General features: G+C 41.0%; 1 protein-coding gene across 6 annotated transcripts in view; it reads left to right on the plus strand.

Annotated features, from left to right (window-relative positions):
• The first annotated feature begins 1,206 nt into the window (after positions 1-1,206).
• PRKG2 (protein kinase cGMP-dependent 2) overlaps positions 1,207-21,637 on the plus strand; it is a 29,695-nt gene continuing 9,264 nt past the window's right edge. For 4 of the 6 annotated variants that reach the window (XR_009747748.1, XM_061479438.1, XM_061479447.1 and 1 more), the window contains exons 1-9: positions 1,239-1,347; positions 3,430-3,954; positions 12,184-12,350; positions 13,784-13,897; positions 16,700-16,805; positions 17,716-17,779; positions 18,574-18,651; positions 19,641-19,735; positions 20,616-20,684. Coding sequence is in view for 4 of the 6 variants with exons in the window: in XM_061479438.1 (XP_061335422.1) it covers positions 3,443-3,954; positions 12,184-12,350; positions 13,784-13,897; positions 16,700-16,805; positions 17,716-17,779; positions 18,574-18,651; positions 19,641-19,735; positions 20,616-20,684 (1,205 nt within the window). In the remaining 2 variants the exon portion in view is untranslated. Of the gene's footprint in view, positions 1,348-3,429; positions 3,955-12,183; positions 12,351-13,783; positions 13,898-16,699; positions 16,806-17,715; positions 17,780-18,573; positions 18,652-19,640; positions 19,736-20,615; positions 20,685-21,637 lie in introns of those variants that run through there. The other 2 variants (XM_061479463.1, XM_061479487.1) reach the window with 2 other exon arrangements.

Here is a 21,637-nt window from a genome sequence, read left to right on the forward strand (position 1 = left end):
CTAGTGGGTGGGTTTTGGGTCTGTCCTTTGCTGGCCGCGTCTCTGCCGGTGGCAGACCCCTCAGGGAGCGTGTGAGGTGCCCAGGCTAAACGCAGAGCATGTACTGCTCTTGCTTCTTGTCTTACTCCTTATGGGTAAGGTTGGTCAAACCTCGGACGCATTAAAGGTTTTTCTGTTAGAATTAGGTAATGTAATGCTGAATTACCTGTCAGTCTTTTCTTGATTCCTGCTATACATTTGGCCATGAGTTTCCTTTACAAATATCCAATAACTGGCACCAGGTGGAAACAGGGATCTTTCAGATCCAGCTAGCTTGTCCCATTGTACCGTGATGATTAACTGTGCATATGGGAAGACAGAAGTTCCTGATGTTTTCATTCTGGTGCAGTTATATTATGAACTTTAATCATCATCTCTGTACAGTGGACTTGCTCTGTTTCTGGGTACAGTATAAATAGCAGGGTTTCCTGTGCCCTGCGGCAGTCACGCTATCCATTTGTAAAGGTAACTTTAAAATGTCTGTGGTACCCTTTTTGTGAAATGTGGTGACTGCCACTGTATTTGGTAGCAGATGTTGCTGCCCTGTTGTGTGTGATGACATGCTTCCTGTAATCTCCATTTTTACTCTGTTTTATAGAGTAAAAATGAGTATATTTTATATTTTACTCTATAAATATTGCAACATTTAGTTTAGCTTGGTAGTTGTTTTGTTGTTGTGTTTGGTTGGTTTGTTTGGTATGTTTGGTTTGTTGTTGTGTTTGGTTTGTTTGTGTTTGGTTGCATACTGAGCCAAGATCTTTGGTTAAGCCATGCAGTGACACATAGGTCCCTCTTGAGAGTTATTTGATTTGGTACCTTGATGTGCCATTTTTTTAAGTCCCCCTCTGCAGTCAGATTTACCTTTATTTCTGACATACTGCCCTGTTTCTGAGCTGAAGCACCAGCTGTCAAAATGCATACAGCAATTGGGGTAAAACAAAAACGTTATGTAGAGTCACAATAAGCAAAGCAGAGTTGAGCAGCAAGACTGTTTTAAGGAAAACTAGATCTGCAGTGTGAGCTGCCTTGTCAGGTATTTCAGTTCTAATCCACTGAAGGCTGCAAACCAGAACAGAATTGTGGCTGTAATAGCTAGGAAAGGCAAATTGCTGTGGCCTCCCAGTTTATTTCTTGCTGTCTGATCAGTGTACCTTTTCAGGGACATGTCCTCACCCAATGAAATGTTAAAAGAGGTTAAAACTTAAGCCATATCACTTGTGGTTCAACCTGAAAATGTTGTACTTTATTCATGAGGCAGAACAACAGCTACTTTTGGCTGTACGGGTGACTGATCACTATAGCAGTATGGTTAGTGCCTGGTTAGTACACCAGTACTTTTATAAAACTTATTAAAATAGCTTATTGATGAGGCAAAAATCAGAGTCTGAGGAAGAAAACTCTGTTTAGTCTAAGGAAGGTATTTTCTGTGCTGTGGTCTTTTGCAGTAGCAGGATACAGTTGAGCAGGATTCAAGAGCCTGAGCAGGTGTTTTGGGAAAAGCTCTGAGTGTGGTACTAAGGCGTGGAAATGCAGCCTTATGCTCATTCCTTCTCTCCTGGTGAAGGTCTCCTTAGGCTTCAACTAAACCAAACTGTAACCTGGCACTGTTGGCTCACAGGTGGATTTATAGGCAGGCATTGCTTCCCAAGACTAAAAAGAAGGAATGTGTTAATTTTTCTCTTCCCCTCAACTTGTGCATTTAATATAGCTTGACCTAAGCAGCAGGCACTTCTTCCTTGGTCTTCTTGAAATTATACAATAAAATATACCAAAGATAGTGTCCAGGGAAGAAGGTGAGTGTCCTGGTTTCATCTGGGGTAATTTTCTTCCTAGTAGCTGGTGCAGTGCTGGGTTTTGGCTTTAGTATAAGTAATGCTGATAACATACAGATGTTTTAGTTGTTCCTCAGAGCACTTACCCTGACCAAGGACTTTTCAAGTCTCTCATGCTCTGCCATTGAGGAGGGGCACAAGAAGCTGGGAGGGAGCAGAGACCCAGACTAGCCAAAGGGTAATTCCCCATACCTCTCAAAAGGTAATTGTTCCTTGAAGGCAGTAGCTGCTGTTACACTAACAAATGTGAGGCAGTTTAAAATCACAGAGCTATAGAAACAGTGCCACCTGCCTGCTCTTGATAGGATTAAATTAGGTGTAACTGTGATGCTCTGAATTTGGCATCAGCAAAAGACAGCAAGGTAGGTCAAACTTTTGGAGTGATGCTTATATGAGAATGGACTGAGTAAGCTAGGACTTGTCATTCTGGGAAAGAATTCAGAAATATGCGCAGGCAGAGAGGTAGGACAGAAATATACAAAATAGTAGAGAAAAGGTTAATAGAGATAAATCTTTGTGAAACTGAATTTTCCTACTTTTTATATCTCTGGTTTTGTACTGGAAGAAACAAATTAAAGGAGGTAGTTCCTCATGCAAAAAGTAGACCTGTGTAAATCCTCACTAGGGTCCTACCAGGGTCTGCAGATATGAAGTTTACAGGGGTTAGATGGGAAATGGGACAAGTACTAGTATTACAGATCCATTGAGGATTAAATAAAGCATATCAGGCTCAGGAAATCTGAAATCTCAGACAGTATTTCAGTCAAGCAGCCTATGTGCTCATCCTTTGCTGGGCATCTTAAGGCCATAGTTGTGATAGTTTACAAGCCAGCAAGACCCCTGTTCTGATCAGTATGACTGTTCTTTTATGGTCATAACCCTTAAAGTTTTTTGTTTGTTTGTTTTAGTATTATTAACATGTGCTTAATAATCACATATCCTTTGTGCCAGGCAGTTGCGCACCCACAGATTAAACAAGTCTGTGTAATCAGTAATTATTCCTCAATTGGAAAGTGATCCAACTCTTTTTTTTTTTTTTAATCACAGAATTCATAGACTGTCTCAAGGTAAAAAGGACCCATAAGGATCATCAAGTCCAACTCTCTGCTCCTCACACAAATACCTAAATCACACAACTAAGAGCATCATCGAGATGCTGACAGGCTTGGTGCTCTGACTGCTTCCCTGGGGATCCTGTGTAACAGGCTCCTCCTTCTAACAGTTTTCTTGCTTCTGCAGTACAGTGCAAGCTTTCCTCCTTCCTGATGGTTTTTGAGGTTTTCTTTGTTACACGTCTCTTCTTCAACTCACAAACAAGAAGTGGTAACCATCAGATCCTTTGCTTTGTATCTGCCATCTACCTACTTCTTCTCTTTGCCATGCTCCAATTTTCAGAGCTGTAAAGGATGAAAGCAATCAGCTATGTTTACTATAGTTGTATGTATGTCTCAAATTCAGCTGCCAGTTAAAGACTAAATTCATTACTTACCATTCTATGATTATTTTTTTTTTCTTGTTGGTGAATGAAGTAAACCTGCAAATTTATTTTCTCACCCAGGTCTCTGGACGAAATGGGGAATGGATTAGTGAAACCCAAGCATCTGAGAAGAACAGACAGACATGTGGCAAACCTCTCTATTGGCTGTGGTGGCAACCGTAAGTTTTTGAAGGACCCAGGGCTAGGCATCAATGTGACTAGCGAGCAAGCTGATATTCTTTGCAGCAGGGTGCTTGAACTGGAAAAGGAACTGAAGAGAAAAGATCTAGAGTTGCAAGAGGGTCAAAGTCGTGTTGCTGAGCTTCAGGAACAGCTGGCTATGCAGGCTAAGGTCATAGCAGAACTCACCAAGGAGCTTCACAACAAGTGTATACAGTTGAACAAGCTGCAGGATGTTGTTAGCACTCAAGGAGAGCATTCTCTTCAGCCTTCTCCTTTTAAAGCAGCTTCAAGGATTCAGATATCTGCTGACAGGAGAAGAGGAGCCAAGGAAGGTGTATCTGCAGAGCCAACGACACGGCTCTATGATTTGAACAAGCAAACTACGTTCTCCTTGGAAAAAGCAACAGTCCGAAAGGATTCCAGGTGAGCTCATTTCAGGGAGATTACATGCTTGAGTTACAGAGATATAAATGTTATCACAATGATATCCTCTCCTTATGACAAATCAAGATTAAAGTATCCATCTTGTTTATATAGGCTTTGTCACTGTGGTAGTTTGGTGCTGGCTGAGTTTGTGTGCAACTTTAAACAAGAATCATCTGTGTCCCACAGACTGCAGATGAAGAGTGGTGGGTAGCCTCTGTGTTTTAGAGGAGGAGAGACTCTTACAATAAGTCTCTTTGGGATTTATCTTTACTGCCAGTGAAGAAGAACCTAAACCTCTTCTCAGGTCTGGATTCACCTAGTGCTTGCAGCTAAAGATGTACTCTGGAACACTGATGAGCAGAAGGCTGGAGGCCTTCACATGGTTTCAGATTCTTATTCCCATTGCATGGACAACTTTAGAAAGGAGGAGGTAGCCCCAGCTCAGCTCTTTCAGATGCGGTATGGACACAGATTCTGAGCTGTGTACAAAGTTTGTCAGCCTAGTTTCAACTCAGTCTGGTGTGAAATATGAAATCTGTTGTGTAGTGTGATTATCCTCTTAGCAGCTTCCTCTTACCCTCCTGCCCAGCTTCTGACAGTCATGGTGTAGGAACCTGGTTTTACTTGTTCCTCTGTGAATACACTTCTAGCCTCTGCAAAAGAAAAAATACCTCTTCTTCAACTCACATACAAGAAGTGGTAACCTCCTTGTGGAGCTCTGTGGTCGCAGCTGACTTTGTGGACAGAGGTACCAGATTGGTAACTTTCAGCATACCTTAGACCCTCTTTTGCTTTGCAGTGTAGACGTAACCTGAGTATCTGTTTTAGCATGCTGGTAGCCAGAATCTATCTGGATGTCAGCCAGCATCTTAAGTGCCTCAGATTTGTGGGGATCTTTATCATTCTGTTAAGAATTCATGGCACAATCTGAGTCTGTACTGTAATAGACCTAAGAGTTATTAGATTCCCCCTCCATTATATACATCACTGCACATTAGAGGCTGTCTTGTGAAACAGAAAAGCTACCTGAGTCACCAGTGTGCTGTAGCATCACCATAAGGAGCTCAAATCGTCAACTAGCAATGTTTTTCCAGAATAAAGGGATTGTATTAACATTTTATCACAGGTACTTGGGCAGTTTAAGTAATCATTTGCTTTAGGAGTGTTCTATTCGTAATTACCTGTCTTAAAATTTTCCTTCTTCATTCAGCACTTCTAAAAACGTTTTATTTTTTTCTTGTTGCATGCCATCTCCGTTGTTTTTCTAGAAGATTTAGTGTAACGTAACAGGATAAAGGAGCAGTTCTCTTCCTTTTCCCTCCTTTCATCTCTTACAGTCTGATTCAGAGATTGTCATTGTTACTGCTGAGTCTCCCATAGATTCATAACAATTCAGAACACACCACTCCTAAATTTATTCAGGTATTTACTGCCCTGAAGTAACTGACTGCTTAAGCATGCACTGCATTGACAGTAAGAGCACGCCATCCTCCCCTTTCTTTCCCACCATTTCCAGCTTTTCTGTGATTCTGTTTGTAAACTAACATACATTATAGTCACAGGGGGAAGAATTTATGCTTTCTCTAACAGGTCAAGTAATAGTGAAAGAATTTGCTCAGACTTCTCAAGGGCAGATACATCTTTTGACGTGATAGTGGAAGATCATTTGATCTTCCAAATACTTTGGAAGCAAACAGATGCAAAGAAAATACCACAAAACTGTTTTTACACATAGCACTACTGTGCTGTTCAGGAAAGCCTGTGCTACACTTGCACTTGTTTAAGCCACCATCACCTGTTACGGAGACAACCAAATGCTGGAAGGTTTCCTTACCTGTGTTATTCCACAGTTGTGAAAGGAGCTATTTCAGAAGGAAGGGAAGCTCCATGCTTTATTCTTGAATTTGCTTTGAGTCTAGAGTTTTACCAATCCCTTTTAGAAGCATTTTTAAAACAGCACAATTTTATGCTATTCATTTAGTAGGGGTTTAGGTGGCACACTTTGGAGTATCTCAGCATGAATTATTTTAATGACAGTTTTAGAAGCTTTCAGTAATTCTTGATCTGTCTGTATTACTGAATGTTTACTTATGTATATATTTCATCTCTTGAGCTAGCTGGATGAATCCATCTCAGTTTCCAAAACTGAGTGTTTAAGATTTTTCTTAATGGAAGTTTGAGCATTAAAATTTAACTAAAGCCTCAATATTCTGGAGTTTGAACAAGGTATATGAAAGCAGGTCTCTAAGGTCTTTCAAATGAAAATTTTTTATCTGTTACCCTTTGCAGTGTTCAGAATCTATGTGTTTCAGTATCTCTAGGACCTGTTTCTCTATTTTTGTGTCCTTCCAGAGCATGCTATCACCATCCTCAGAATTTAAGCTGGCTACATCAAGTCAGGATCGTGACTCAGTTCTGTTATCAACAGTTATTTGTTGGGGAAGAACTATCTTGAGACTTGACACTGATGTCTTTTACCAGTCAAAGACAGCAGATAACCAAAAATCTCCCATTAGTAGCAGAAACATATATTAAGAGACAGCATTGCTCTGTAAAGTATATGTTGTACACTTGTACCTATGAAATGACTGTCTCGTGATGGGACTAAATTCCCGATTCTGTTAAGAAGAAGCCTTTCATAGAATTTCAAATGCTATTCCTAGGGGTTTACTGGGAATGTATTGAAAGGCGAAGGGGTAACATTTCCATGAGAGCTAACAGCAATGAGGGGAGAAAAGCCTGGAGAAGGATGCTAATGGCTTAGCTAGCCCCAGGCGATGAAGTCCTACTAGTGGTGGGTCCAATAAGTACTTCAACACCAGACCAGTTTGTGGAGTTGTGCAACCACTTTTTGGCCTTTTAGTAGTATTCATCAGGACAGTGACTGGCTCGAGTACAGGATTAAACATCTTTTGTCCTTTCAGGACATCTAGTTATGCCCAGCAGCAGTTTGCAGAAGTAGGGCAGGTATATGAGAAAATGAGGAAACAGCAAAGACAGTTTTATTTTTTTTTATTTATTTTTTTTTTTATCTTACAGTTTTATGAAACTGTAAGACAAATACTATGCTGTTTGCCCATGAAATGAGCAAGAAACTCATTCAAGAGCCTCAGCCATGGTTATGATATTCATGTGTCCTTTGGTCTGTGGCCAACTGCATTTTTTGAAAACAGCATAGTCTCCTGTAGTTCTGGAAGCGTTACTGCTCATTTTAAGTAACAGTTTATGAGCCATTACTGCATTTTACTGCAGTATTGTATGCATGATGAGGGCAGGGTGAATTAAATAAGCAAGCAGAAAACAAAGTTAGATCTTATGTTCTAATAACCCTGTTGTTTTCAGCAGAAGCTGAGTTATTATAGCTCTGTCTAAACCCACTCCTCACCATAGCTACTTGATTTTATTTTTCTTGTCTCATTTCATCACCTTTTATTTATTTTCAGTCATTATATGGCTAGTAACATTGTAAGTCTACTTAAATTGCCTTAACGGATTGTTCATTCATAGAATCGTAGAATAGTTAGGGTTGGAAAGGGCCTTAAGATCATCAAGTTTCACTCCCCCTGCCATGGGCAGGGACACCTCACACTAAAACATGTCACCCAAGGCTCTGTCCAACCTGGCCTTGAACACCACCAGGGGTGGAGCATTCACAACTTCCCTGGGCAACCCATTCCAGTGCCTCACCACCCTTACAGTAAAGAACTTCCTGCTTATATCCAATCTAAACTTCTCCTGCTTAAGTTTTAACCCATTACCCCTTGTCCTACCACTACAGTCCCTAATGAAGAGTCCCTCCCCAGCATCCCTATAGGCCCCCTTCAGATACTGGAAGGCTGCTATGAGGTCTCCACGCAGCCTTCTCTTCTCCAGGCTGAACAGCCCCAACTTTCTCAGCCTATCTTCAAACAGGAGGTGCTCCAGTCTCCTGATCATCCTCTTGGCCCTACTCTGGACTTGTTCCAACAGCTCCATGTCCTTTTGATGTTGAGGACCCCAGAACTGCACACAATACTCCAGGTGAGTTCTCACAAGAGCAGAGTAAAGGGGCAGAATCACCTCCTTCGACCTGCTGGTCACACCCCTTCTGATGCAGCCCAGGGTACTGTTGGCTTTCTGGGCTGCGAGCGCACACTGAAGCCAGCTCATGTTCATTTTCTCATTAACCAACACCCCCAAGTCCTTCTCCACAGGGCTGCTCTGAATCTCTTCTTTGCCCAACCTGTAGCTGTGCCTGGGATTGCTCCAACCCAGGTGTAGGACCTTGCACTTGGCATGGTTAAACTTCATAAGGTTGGCATCGGTCCACCTCACAAGCTTGTCAGGGTCCCTCTGGGTGGGATATTCCTGGATATTCTTCAGGAGGTTTTCTCGTACAACCTATTTTTGATTATAACTGTGCTGTGTTTTTATGAATACAAGCAAAAGTGAACTTTAAATGCCTCAGAAAGTTGTTAGGGTGTTTATTTTGTTATACAGCTTCCTTACACATGCACATTAAGGAAAGGACTTGAAGGCAGAATTTATCTTTCGCTTCAGCAGTAAGGTCAAAGTAATCAGTAGGTCCATAAGAACTCCATCAGTGCAGCAGTTGTTTAACTGCATTCACTCTGGCATGGATTCAAGGCACTGCTTTGTAGAAAGCCCTTGACCTAGAACGTATGCAAGTCAGCCAGAACTCATAGATTGCCCAGTATGTATGTATGTATGTATGTATAGCCAGGTTTGTATTGATTGGTTAGTGGATTTGACCACTGTTGCATTTTCCACATTTTCTTCTTAAAAATCCATCCACTGTCTTTTATGGGTTGAAGCTTTTCTAAAGACTTTTTAACAAAATAACTCAGGATGGCTGTAGTTTGCTATAGCATCACCAATGTGTGCTATTGTCGTAGTTTAAACCCAGTCAGGTAACTCGTTCACTCACCCCCCCCCCCTTCTTTCCCTCCCCCTACTCCCGGAGGGATGGAGAGGAGAATCTAAAAGAATGCAACTCCCACGGGTTGAGATAAGAACAGTTTAGTAACTAAGGTATAACACAGATCACTAATGCTACCACCAATGATAATAATGATAAAGGAAATAACAAGGGAAGAAAATACAACACCTCAGCACCAACTGACCGATAACTCGCCCCCCAAGCCCGACCAAGCTCCGACCGATACCTCCTCCAACCCTGCAGTCTCCCAGCCCTTCTGGCTAACTCCCAGTTACATCCTGGGCATGACGTGCTGTGGTATGGAATAGCTCTTTGGTCAGTTTGGGTCAGGTGTCCTGTCTCTGCTTCCTCCCAGCTTCCCCTCCTCCCTGGCAGAGCATGAGGCTCACAAAGTCCTTGGCCAAACCAAAACATCTTTATCAGCTCTGTTCTCGAGCCGAAAGTCAAAACACTGCACTGCACCAGCTACCAAGGAGGAGAAACATGACTGCTACTGCTGAACCCAGGACATTATCCACCCCTTATTCCATACCATTCACGTCATGCTCAGATCCCACATTTTCAATATACCATCACTCTTATCTCAGTGCACTCTTATCTTAGTGCATGGACCAGTCCCTATAAAGCTGCTGCGCCCATCTGGTCCATGTCAGGCTCCATCTCTTGTAACAGTCTTCCAGAGCAGGAGAGACTGTGTGCAGTGTTCACACTCGTGAATAACCTGGGCAATAGTGTCCATTGCTAAGTCCACCCCTCGATCATGAGTCCATCTCTATGTTGCATCTCTGCTCTGATGGCCTGAAGTGCCATGGGCCCACCAGGCTTAAAATAATTCACTGTCCCCTTAAGCAGTTTCTGCAGCTTGTTGCTGGGGACTCCATACAGTTGCCTTCCATCTCCGATGCTTCCAAAGCACTGGAGGGGCCCAGTGGACTAGATACTTGCCCATACTGTCCCACACACCCTGCCACTCATGACTCTCCAGCCTTGGGGAAAATCTCTTGGTCCCCCTATATTGTTGTCTAACCCCAGACAAGACCCAAACCTGACTCTGCTTAACTTTTGAGATCAGACAAAATGGTTGTGGGTAGAACACAGCCTGTGTGTGTGCCAACATGCTGATCCCCATCACAATCAGCAGGCAGGTCCCAGGGATACCCAAAGGCCATTCAGAGCCTTCAGAACTCTCAAACGATGCTGCTGTGCTTGTCACTGGGGCTGGTGTAGCTGCTGTGCTTGCCGGCTCTCCCACCACCGGCTTCTCTTTTCCTGAGTCCAGCTCTTCCTCCTCTGCCTTGCTGGGAAATGCTGCGTGGTCTCCTGCATCCTCCTGGGGCTCGGCGGGTGGCTGCCGGGGAATGCTCTCGGCCGTCGCGGGGCTGGGCTCCTCCGCGGGGCTCGGCTCCTCCGCGGGGCTGGGCTCTTCCGCCGCCTTCTCCCTTTGCTCGGCAGCCGCCTCCTTCCTCTCCTCGACCGCCCCGGCCTCCTCCACCGGCAGCCGTCCCCTGGCGACCTCCGGCCCCGCTCCCGCCGCCGCTTGGTCCCCGGGGCCGCTCTCCCGGGCCGCTTCAGCAGCCGCCGGCTCCCGCGACCGCTCCCCCTCAGTTCCCCGCAGCCTCACGAAGATGGAGGCGAGGGCGAGGGCCAGGACGGTGAAGAGCAGCCGGACGGCCAGGTACAAGTCCACGGCCACGTCCGTCCCGCCCTGCTGCTGGAGCCCACCCGTATTACAAGCCATTGCCACAAAGCACAGTGAGACAAGAACCTTAGCCCAGGCCCCACACTTGATAAACACTATCACAGCGAATACCGGCTCTACGTAAGTTACAATGGTCTGAAGCTGTGAGATCAAGAAAAACAACTCTGATACCCAATAAATCAGCATTGTGACGAATGACTATTAATCCAGTCAAATCTGTCCTTATCTCAACCCTTCGAGCCCCACGTTGGGCGCCAAAAAGAACTGTCGTAGTTTAAACCCAGTCAGGTAACTCGTTCACTCACCCCCCCCCCCTTCTTTCCCTCCCCCTACTCCCGGAGGGATGGAGAGGAGAATCTAAAAGAATGCAACTCCCACGGGTTGAGATAAGAACAGTTTAGTAACTAAGGTATAACACAGATCACTAATGCTACCACCAATGATAATAATGATAAAGGAAATAACAAGGGAAGAAAATACAACACCTCAGCACCAACTGACCGATAACTCGCCCCCCAAGCCCGACCAAGCTCCGACCGATACCTCCTCCAACCCTGCAGTCTCCCAGCCCTTCTGGCTAACTCCCAGTTACATCCTGGGCATGACGTGCTGTGGTATGGAATAGCTCTTTGGTCAGTTTGGGTCAGGTGTCCTGTCTCTGCTTCCTCCCAGCTTCCCCTCCTCCCTGGCAGAGCATGAGGCTCACAAAGTCCTTGGCCAAACCAAAACATCTTTATCAGCTCTGTTCTCGAGCCGAAAGTCAAAACACTGCACTGCACCAGCTACCAAGGAGGAGAAACATGACTGCTACTGCTGAACCCAGGACAGCTATAAACACTGAATTTCAGAAAGCAAAGAGGTCAACATTAATGGCTGCATACCTATATCCACAAGCCCTTGTATTACATTTTTACTTCTGATTATACTCTAAACATTCCTAAAAGCAGTACAACTTGCTTTGGTTTTCCCACCAACGGTGCCTTCTAATATTCCCCTAAGCAACAACAGCAGCTGTTAAATCATTTTTTGTGTACTTTTCTTTCCTTGCATCTTTCCTCACCACCTTGATGAGGTCTTAGTATCATCAGTGTTGATTTTAACCTTATTACTATTATCAGTGTTACATTTTTGCTGGGCATTAGGAAAAACGTGATAGAATTTTAGAGAAGTTGGTCTGATTTTATACCAAGTTGCCATTCCTGTAGAGGCAGGGGTATAGAAAGGCATACCTTTCACATTTCTTTCCTTCAGGTAAGCAAGTGCATTTATCTTAGTTGTGCAATGGGGAAAGAATATGGTGAGAAACAGTGCAAAACTTTCTGGGGAGCATGTCTTCTACTGGGAGCTTTTTTACATCTAAAATAATGCTTTCTGCAGGCAGGGTCACGTAGGAGAAGAGAGGCCGTAGCATGGTACTGCTAATGGGTATGCATATTGATTGCAAGTGTTGTAACATTTGTCAGTGGTGTTGGTCATATGACTGTCAGAAATGAGAGAAAACATCTTGAGAGGAATGAATGCCAAGTCAATAATATACCTCAACCATGCTAGATCTTTAAACTTTGTTTGTTTGTTTGTTTAAAACCAGTGAGAAGAAACTTATCACAGATGCCCTGAATAAAAATCAGTTCTTGAAGAGACTGGAGCCTCACCAGATCCGAGATATGGTGGAATGTATGTATGAAAGGACTTTCCAGCAAGGCAGCTATGTCATCAGACAGGGAGAGCCAGGCAATCACATTTTTGTGCTCAAAGGTGAATACTGCTTACTCATAACCCACAAGTGCGAGAAAGTGGAATGCAATTTAGAAGTCTTTGCAGGAAACCACAATGATGATGTTTGTGCTCTTATATCATTTTTGCCGGCCCTACTGAGGGCAATGCAAGTTTTACCTGTGAGTTTTATGAAACAGAGTAAGAGCAATAAAAAAACCCTTAGAAACTTAAACCTTGATTTAATGTTATTTCATGGCCTCTTTCATTTCTGAAAGCCTAGAGGTTAGCAAATCCTTTCTGTTGTAGCTATAGCCCAAGGAAGAGCAAGTATACTCCAAAATACAGAAAACTGCTCAATAATGAAGCCACTTCTGAAACAAATTTCCTTTTCAACATTCATGGAAGCTTCTACCTGTTTTCAGTGTATGGGGAAATTGCAAGATGAGGTCTGAGTTTATTTTTCTCAAAGATTAGAGGTGCAACAACAACAAAAAAGCCTTTGGATAGGAAAACTTTCCTAAAGTATTGACAGCAGGTCTGAAGTAATCTCACTGCAGTAGTCATCTGTGCTGACTGCCACTGTGCTTACACTCAAATCTTAAATCACAGATTTTTGGAAAGCACATCTTCTGGCTTCTTGCTTCATATGATTGATGGTCATTATGTTAGGATAACATTGATGGTGCAGGGAGAAAGAGGAGGCAGGATTTGTAATGTGTTAGTCATATTCTTGCTAGATAAAATTATAACGTTTTGGAAAACAGATAAAATATGAGGAAGTTGTTCACATGGAAATTTTTCTGGCACATGAGATTTTTTGAGGAGTCAGTGGGTCTCTTGGAGAGAAGAGGGCTAAGCTTTCAGAGCATATTTAGGAGAAGGGTTTTTTGGACCATAACCTATGAAGAAATTCAGATTTTCTTTGACTTTTCCTAGGTTTGTAGTAAGGCTCAAAGACAATTTATTGAATATTTAATGTGCTTTTTTGTTTTTCTGTCCTTTCCTTTGCATTCTGCACATATATACATAAGCATGTATAAACAGGCAAACCTCAGGAGCTCACTATGTTAAGACTGGTCTGTCTACGCTACAGTAGACTATCTGAACCTGTACTGACTGTTTTGTTGTAGCAAAGGTTTATCCCATCAGGATTTAGAAGGGCTCTTTTCTATGGCCTTTTAGTGTTGAAAGGTTTCTCTCTGTTTTCCCTCCCTTCCAGAGCAGATTTTTAGATTACCAATACATTAAGAAAAAAAACAAAAACAAACCAAACCAAAAAACAAGCATCCCTCCCACCCAAAATCGCAACAAAGTAAACACCAAAAAGCCCCACAAACCTCTACTGTTTTTCAGTTGTTGCTCCTATTTCTTTGTTCCAGGGAGTGGCAAAGGCAGAATATTGTTTTGTTTTCTCTTCACTCTGTGCAGTTGAGCTCAGTTTTAACACCTATTATCCTGATGATTTTTGACAGAGGGGAGCCTGGAGGTCTTTCAGCAGGATAAACTACTCTCCTCAATACCTGTGTGGACGGCATTTGGTGAACTAGCCATTTTATACAACTGCACAAGGACAGCCTCTGTGAAAGGTACCTAAGGTTTACTATGACAACATTGGTCAAAAAGAAAACTGTGAATTTTTTGTGAGGTCCTTGTTATAGCCAGGTTATCTTTGAAGTTTTCATTGAATACATTTCTGCGTGTCCTGATTATGTTTCCTTTCTTCAGTTCTTCAGTTCTTCAGCTCATGTTTCCTTTCTTCAGTTCTTTCTGCTTGGGAACTCTAACACTATGCTATGAATATAATTCCATCTCTATCATGACCTTTGATAAACAATTAGGCATCTATAGATCTGCTGTTTAGCCAGATCTGTACCAAACTATCTGCTATGGAAGGACTATGTTTTAGGGTTGAATGATTCAGTAGCAGTGGCGGTCTTTGACTCTTATGTTCTTTCTTGTATCAAATGCAACTCTGAGGTTGAAATTACAGTTAGTTTGAAACTGTGGTGTTTTTAATAGGGCAGATAAAGTGTAATTCAAGAGGAAATAAAATATATAGGAGTTAGTTGCTGTTTTACTTCTTTTAGTTCTGTATCGTTAAGTTACTGAGTCTTGCCAATATTCACTTGCACCTGGTATTTGCAACTGGCACTCAGGAGATTTCAGTTTGATCTCAAATGTGGTAGTAGAAAAGGTGAAACTTCCAGGTGAGATGTGGTGCTTCTCTGACACAAATAGTGGCTTTTGCTTTGTGTTTACCAGCAGACCAGGATGGAGTTGTTAAGTGTTGCTCTGACACATATATGCCTCTTCCTGCATAAAACTGGGTATTCATCCACTAAGTACCCTTTAATTCATTTTCTAACCTGACATAATTATTCTGTGACACACCAGGAAGTGACCAAATATGATAAAAATCTTAATTTTCCCACTTTCTACCATTCCATAAAGATTTCCTTAAAGGCTAATTTCTTTTCCTGTCTAAATATGCAGGAACTTTGAACCACCAGTAAGAATGAAGAGTTCATGTTGACTTAAAAATGAGCAAATTGAATAAAACAAGAAGTTGTTTGCTTTAAAGCTCCTGGTCTTTCTTCCTGCTCCCAGTTTAAGCACTTAATCATTGATGGCTGTGCAGATGGAAATTACTACATCTAATCTGCTTTTGTTGTTGCTGATAAAGAGAGCAGCATCAATAATGTGATTATTTTTCTTACTAGCACACTGATCTACTTGAATGTGTTCCCTATTTTCCTGTTTTGCTTGCTGTATAGTATTAGCATTATAAAGTAGTGTTTCTGCATAGCAAGATGTTGTGCTGCTTTAGACCTTTAACATTAATTGGTTTTGAGGTAGGATAAGAGTTGTCCAATTATGGACAACTGTGTTTGATTACTTAAAATCCCTGCAGAAACCTGCTCCTCCCCAATATCTTTCCTGTATTTCTTGTTGTGAAGGAAGAGCAGTGCAATGCCATAAATGACTAGTAAATACATACGTGAAAACTCTTTCTTGATACTGAATTAAGAGATGCCCTTTGCCTGCAGTCTTTGAAAACTGACAAGACAGACAGCACTTCAATGGCTGCTGCTATACAGCAGCATGTTTACATTCAGTAGCTGTATTTGACACTGAGAATGTGATTTACTCCTATGTTTATAAATTTCTCTGTCTCATTTTTGAAATTACATGCGCTTTTCTAGCTATATAATTGTTTTCTTTAGTTAAGGTGCAAGATACAGGAAAAGCATCCACGATAGCTTGGATACTTGCCATATTTTCTTCATGCAAAGTAACCTGAAAGATGTTATTTAGGAGAAAAGCAAAACCAAAGCAATACCTTTGTTCTCCCTTCCAACATCCAAAACTATTTTTGAGTTATTTTGATAAATGGCTGTTGAGAGCATATGTGTATATCAGGGTTAAGTATAAGGAATGACTGTGCATCATTTTAAACCTGGCATTTTTCTTTCCTGTATTCTGTGTGCATGATAAATTGAGATCAATTGCTTTATTTTTTTTCTGCAGCTTTCCTTTATCCCAGAGAAAACAGCTTTGTTCCTTCTTATGACAGAAGGAAAATTGTCGAATATGGTGTAGCATCTTTTAAAATAAGATATTAAATTGAAAAGAATCACCTTATTCTGCTTAAATTAAAAAGGGCAATGTATTGTTATGCCAGTGATTGCACATAGAGGCCGCTTAGTGGTTTGCACCTTTGATGCTGGATCTTATGCGTGTTTACTGTATTAATATTTTGATTACCCCTCGAAAGATAATGATTAATGTTTTGATTACTCTTTATTCCCTTACAAAATGGCTACATTGGAGGAAAACTGTGTGAGGATCACAGGATTAAATAAAATGTATTTCTTGACCTTTGTTATTTCTATGTTACTATCTCACAAACTTTGCATGTAATGTGAGTTAGAAATGGGTCCAAGACACATTATTCAACATTTATCTCATAAATGATAAAAAATTCAGCCAAGTTTTTCTTTCAAGTAAGCTTCTTTGCAGATTACATTGCAGCTTTTGAATGCAATGATTGTCCATGATTACAAATAGATCTTTAGAAGTACTCAGCCCTGTTTGTGCTCATAGTAAATGGCTAGGTTTTCAAGGTTACCCAGCCTGTGGAGTTGCATGGAAAGTGCTGTGTGGAGGAGCCATTTGGAAACCTATGCCTTACTTCAGGGGGCATTGTTTAAGTGGAAGCTGAATTCTTTTACAAGTACGATTGCAGTAGGTGCTATATACTCTAAAATTTGGCAGTGGGCATTTTGGAAGAGCTAGTCTGCCTAGTACTGTGACCTGATACTGTAATATCTTCCATCACATTATTGGGAAGCATTGTTGATTTTGTTGTTGGTTTTTGTTTTCTTAAGCAATCACCGGTGTTAAAACATGGGCATTGGACAGAGAAGTGTTTCAAAATATCATGAGGGTGACAGCACAAACAAGACAAGAGCAATACAGAAACTTCCTTAGAAGGTAAGTATAATGCATTTAGATTTCTAATACTGGTTTCAGCTTCTTCGTAACGTGCACAATATGGAGTCTGCCTTACAAAGAGAAAGAAGTGCTCATAATGCAAAGGGCCTCAAAAGCCTCAATACTTACCTCTCTTGATTTTTCTTTTGAAGAGTCATAAAATCTTTCTTCTCATTTTGAATGTTCTTATCCTGTATTACATTAGGAAACAGCAATAGGTTCTCGAATGCTTTTAAGTAATGGAAGAAGTGTATGGGAAGGTTACATGGCTAGAAGTTAAAACAATATATTAAATAAATAGAATTAAATAAATCCTCCAGGTAGAAGTTAATTTGCTGCTGGAGTAGGTTAAGCAATATTCATCCCTTGGAGACTTGAATATGAGAACTGAATGTCTCTCAATTTATGAACCAATATAAATTACTAGCAAATCTGCAGAGTAGAATAATTCTTACTCCTGCATGGAACACAGAATAGTACAGTGCTTTTCCTAAAAAAGAAAGACAAATTAGAGGTTCCAAACCATAATCAGCTGATTTCATATTTTCTTTCTTTAACAAAGAATTACCATTCTGTTTTGGCTTCAAATCAAGACATCAGGCCTGGCCATGCAGAGAATGTCGTGTGTATTTTTGCATCCATCTCCACCTTTGATTTCTATAAATACTCTTTAGCTGAGCCTGGGTGGCTGGAGAGCTTTATGATTTCCTAACTTTTACAAGTCTGAGTGCTTAGGATGGGAAGTTTCTTCTTTCTCACCAGCAAGTTCACTAAATCATCACCGTGGTTGGATTCTCTTTTAGTACTTGTCCAAGTAGTACTGAAGTTGTATAGATGAGATCATTAAAACAGTGTTAATGACAACTACTTTTGTTATTTTGTTTTGTTTTGCATTTCTGTTTTCTGGAAGCGTGTCCTTGCTGAAAAACTTACCTGAGGATAAGTTGACCAAGATCATAGACTGCCTGGAGGTGGTAAGAGGCTGTTAAGTTTTTCTAAATAGCATTCAGTAAGCTTTCAAAATAACAAAGAAGAATAAATAAGTTTAAAAAAAAATAATGAAAAAACAGCCAAGCTTTTTTTTAACATGACAGTGGTTTTGGAGTGGTTGGAGTGGAATTCCAGGTTGCAGCGAATAATAACATTTAGTGGCATAAAAGCTAGTTATATCTTTGACATGGAAGGAACCAAGCAAGTAGATAAGAGGATTTATAATCCAGCCTTTATTAAAATGAAACACTTAGAGGAGAAAAAAATGAGGAATATTCATGAGAAACAGATTACAAAGCTGAAAGTTAACATGGAAAAATTCTTGATTGAATGTTTAACAATGAAGGCAGGGTTCCTTGGCAGACACAGTAAAGTTGATGCTTTCATAGCTTGCAATAAATGACTTAGGCATTCCCACTGAGGTGTCAATCCCAGAATTACTTTTGGAAATGGGATTTTGATCTAGAACTCTTTTAAGAGCTTTTTATTTTGGGTTTTTTTCCCCTCGTTTTCCCCTGCTTTGTAAGGATGATACCAGTGTTAGTATGTTTTTTAACAAGCAGCATGCTGCTGCATGAAGATATGTTACAGATTGGATGCTGTGCTTTATTTAGGGGAATGATTGCATATTATGGAATGCAACATACGCAGGAGATAGGAAGTTAAACATCACTGGAACATCCAGATGTATTAAGAACTCTGCATAGTAATCAGAATTTTCAAAGAAGCTAATCATGTACTGAACAATATTGTCTCTCTTCGCCTCCTTCCACAACAGGAGTACTATGACAAGGGAGATTATGTTATTCGGGAAGGAGAAGAAGGCAATACCTTCTTCATAATCGCAAAAGGAAAGGTAAGATGTAATAAACCTAACTTGCAAAGTAACAGATACATCTGTATTTCAAAAGCTACTTTGAAGGATGTGGTCTTTGGTCTCTAGTAAAATCTGTGCAGAGAGTTTTTGAGGATGCTGTTAAGTTCATAGCACTATGATAAAAGCCTGGAGCAGCATTTCAGGGATTCAGGGAGCCTAATTTTCACACTGAACCCATGTTACACTGTTCTAATTATAATGTAATTGAAGTATGTCCTGAAGCATCATGACACTGACACAGAGATGTGAAGTCTATTTTTTGTAAATGAGATTTGGTCCTATGTCTTATCCTGAATGTTTCAGTATCTGATGGGCAAGCTATAGGCTTGTGAAATGTCTAAGAAATAACGGAGTCCTAAGTTAAATGGAGAATGGCCTTCTAGGTGACTCAGGGTCTTTTCCTTCTCCCAGAAGAGTAAGGCAGCAGCCTTTATCCATCAGCTGTTATATTAGAGGCAGACACGGGACTCTAAAGAATCAAATCAGAATTTTCATCAATAAACTTCTAGTTGGGTTTTTGAGTTTCCAAAACATGTCTGTGTCTGGAGATATTCTGATTTGGTTTGTGGCATCAGCAGAATGTGTGCTACTGTGGAAGTGGAATTTAATGACAGGAGAAGACAAAAAGCTCATATGATGCCTGCCCGCTGTGGGAACTGAAGCACTTTTCAGTTTTTCATTAAAATGCAATTTATTTTGCTCTGTTTTAAAAGATAAGAGGAGAAAATGTGGGGATTGGGCAGTAATGAATGTATTATTTTTTCCATCTCAGCAAAACTCAGAGATCACAGAATCATAGAATGTTTGAAGGTTTTAATTTTTGTGAGGAGGGACTAATTATATAAATTTGTAACTCTTTCTGCATCATTACTGAGTTTAAGACATTTATGAAATACTCAGAAGGGAAGGGGAAACCATGCAATACTTGGAAACTTTCCTTACTGATTTTTTGTTCCTGTACTTTCCAGGTAATAGTTACCCAGAGTACTGCAGATCACTCGCAGCCTCAGCTGATTAAAAATCTCTATAAAGGAGATTACTTTGGAGAAAAGGCTCTGATCAGGTTAGTTCACATTGTCTGATTCATGATGTATGGTATTTCAAATGACCTATCACTATGTGTCAGATTATACAGCTCATGGCTATTTTTAATATAATCTTTGCTTTGATTGTGATGTCAGCAGATGAAGGCAATGACTGAATTTGACTTAATGTTTTGGTTTTTGTAGAGAGAACTTGAACGTACACACTGTCATCTACCTTTGGTTTTCCCTGCAAAAGTCAAATGCCAGCCTTCTCTGCGTTGTTGCTTGTACTTTATAATTCAGTAAAAGCTGTGACGAAACCTTATGCCAGGCTCTATATGACTCCTAGTATGGATAGGTACCATAATTACCGGATTAAGGTGTTGTTTCCATGATGGTGCTAATGATGGTAAGAAATAGAGAAAAGGAGAAGAGAGAGGATATGTTCAAATATATAGCACATGTTTATGTGGGTAATGGAGTAGGGATTGTTAGGTCTTTAAGATGCTTTATATCTGAGAATTATTTCAGAAGTGAGTAGTAAATCCTGATATACTACTAGATGTAATGCTAATTACATCTCAGGAAAGGTAAGCTGTAATGCTAATTACATCTCATGTAATTGAGATCATCATAAATGTAATGCCAATTACAGCTCATCCTAAATACTTGGAAAGTTGCTAAAGGAAGTCATGATCCAAACTCTATTGAAACTGGAAAACAAATACTGTGCTAGACAGTAAGAATGGCTAGTAAAATGTTGTAATTATGTACTTGGTTCAGTAATACTAATCTGAATACAGGCTGCAGAGGCCTTTGAGGAGTGTCACCTATAGCAGCTGTGACCCTCTATGAGTACAGTGTGTGGTGCTTTGAGGATTTTTGCATGCTTCTGAATTCTTCTGTTTCAATTTTTAGTGATGATGTCAGATCAGCAAATGTTATTGCAGATGAATACAATGTGGAGTGCCTCGTTATAGATAGAGAGTAAGTACTGTGCTACTGTTTAATGAAAGATTTGCATTCTCTTTCAGTAAGTTAACAGTAAGATGTGACTTCGCTGTAGGCGTAATCACAGTTTTCTTAAATGAATAGTGAATGAGTGGTTATGCTTTTGGGATACTGAGCTGTGGCTATGCTTTAGACAAAGACTTTGTGAAGAGAAGCTGACAGAGGATGCAGGAGCAAGGAAGCTCAGAGTAGTTCAGAGTTACTTTTTTCTTTCTCTCCTTGTGGTGCTGAGGTTTCACATTTGTTAAGTACTATTCACTGGCTCAGGGAACATCAAAATCCCCTGCTGTCCCTGGTTCTGGGATGTCCTTTTGCTGAGCAGGACATGCAGATAAATGCCTGGTTTTATTAGGAATTTTACACTTCCTAAAGTGGAAAAGAATGGAGCAGACAGAAGATAAAAGAAAAGAAGCTCCCTGTGGAAAGTGAGATGAAAACCTGTATTTCTCAAAGCTAGCTGTATGATTACCTGAAGTGCAGACAGCCACCATGCTTTTCCTTGCTGAATCCCAGACGGGCTCCTGCTGAGGGCCAAGATTCTATCCCTACTTAGGAAATGGCATCTTGATCTGTGAATGCATTGTCGTCTTTTATTTAGCCTGTTTAAACAGGTTGCAGAGAAGCATACCAAAGCTGGTACATTCTAGGGGAAGGGGATACCAACAGGACTGCAGTAGATAAATCAAGGGCTGACATGGCATTGACAGAGGGTGGCACACAGTATGAGAAACAAAACAGCATGACCTGGAAGAACTGGTCAGTTGCCAGAGCTACAATATCATTGGTATTAGTGAGACTTAGAGAAATGAAGCCCACAGTTGGAGTGCTGTCATGGAGGGCTACAGCCTGTTCAGGAGAGATAGCCAGGGCCGGCAAAGTGGAGGTGTCGCACTGCAGTAAAGGGAGAGGTTTGATTGCACAACCCTTAC

Source organism: Pezoporus flaviventris, unplaced genomic scaffold, assembly GCF_033815535.1.
Source record: "Pezoporus flaviventris isolate CSIRO_AGI_PZ_B2104156 unplaced genomic scaffold, CSIRO_AGI_Pfla_v1 ptg000002l, whole genome shotgun sequence".
Lineage (NCBI taxonomy): Eukaryota > Metazoa > Chordata > Aves > Psittaciformes > Psittacidae > Pezoporus > Pezoporus flaviventris.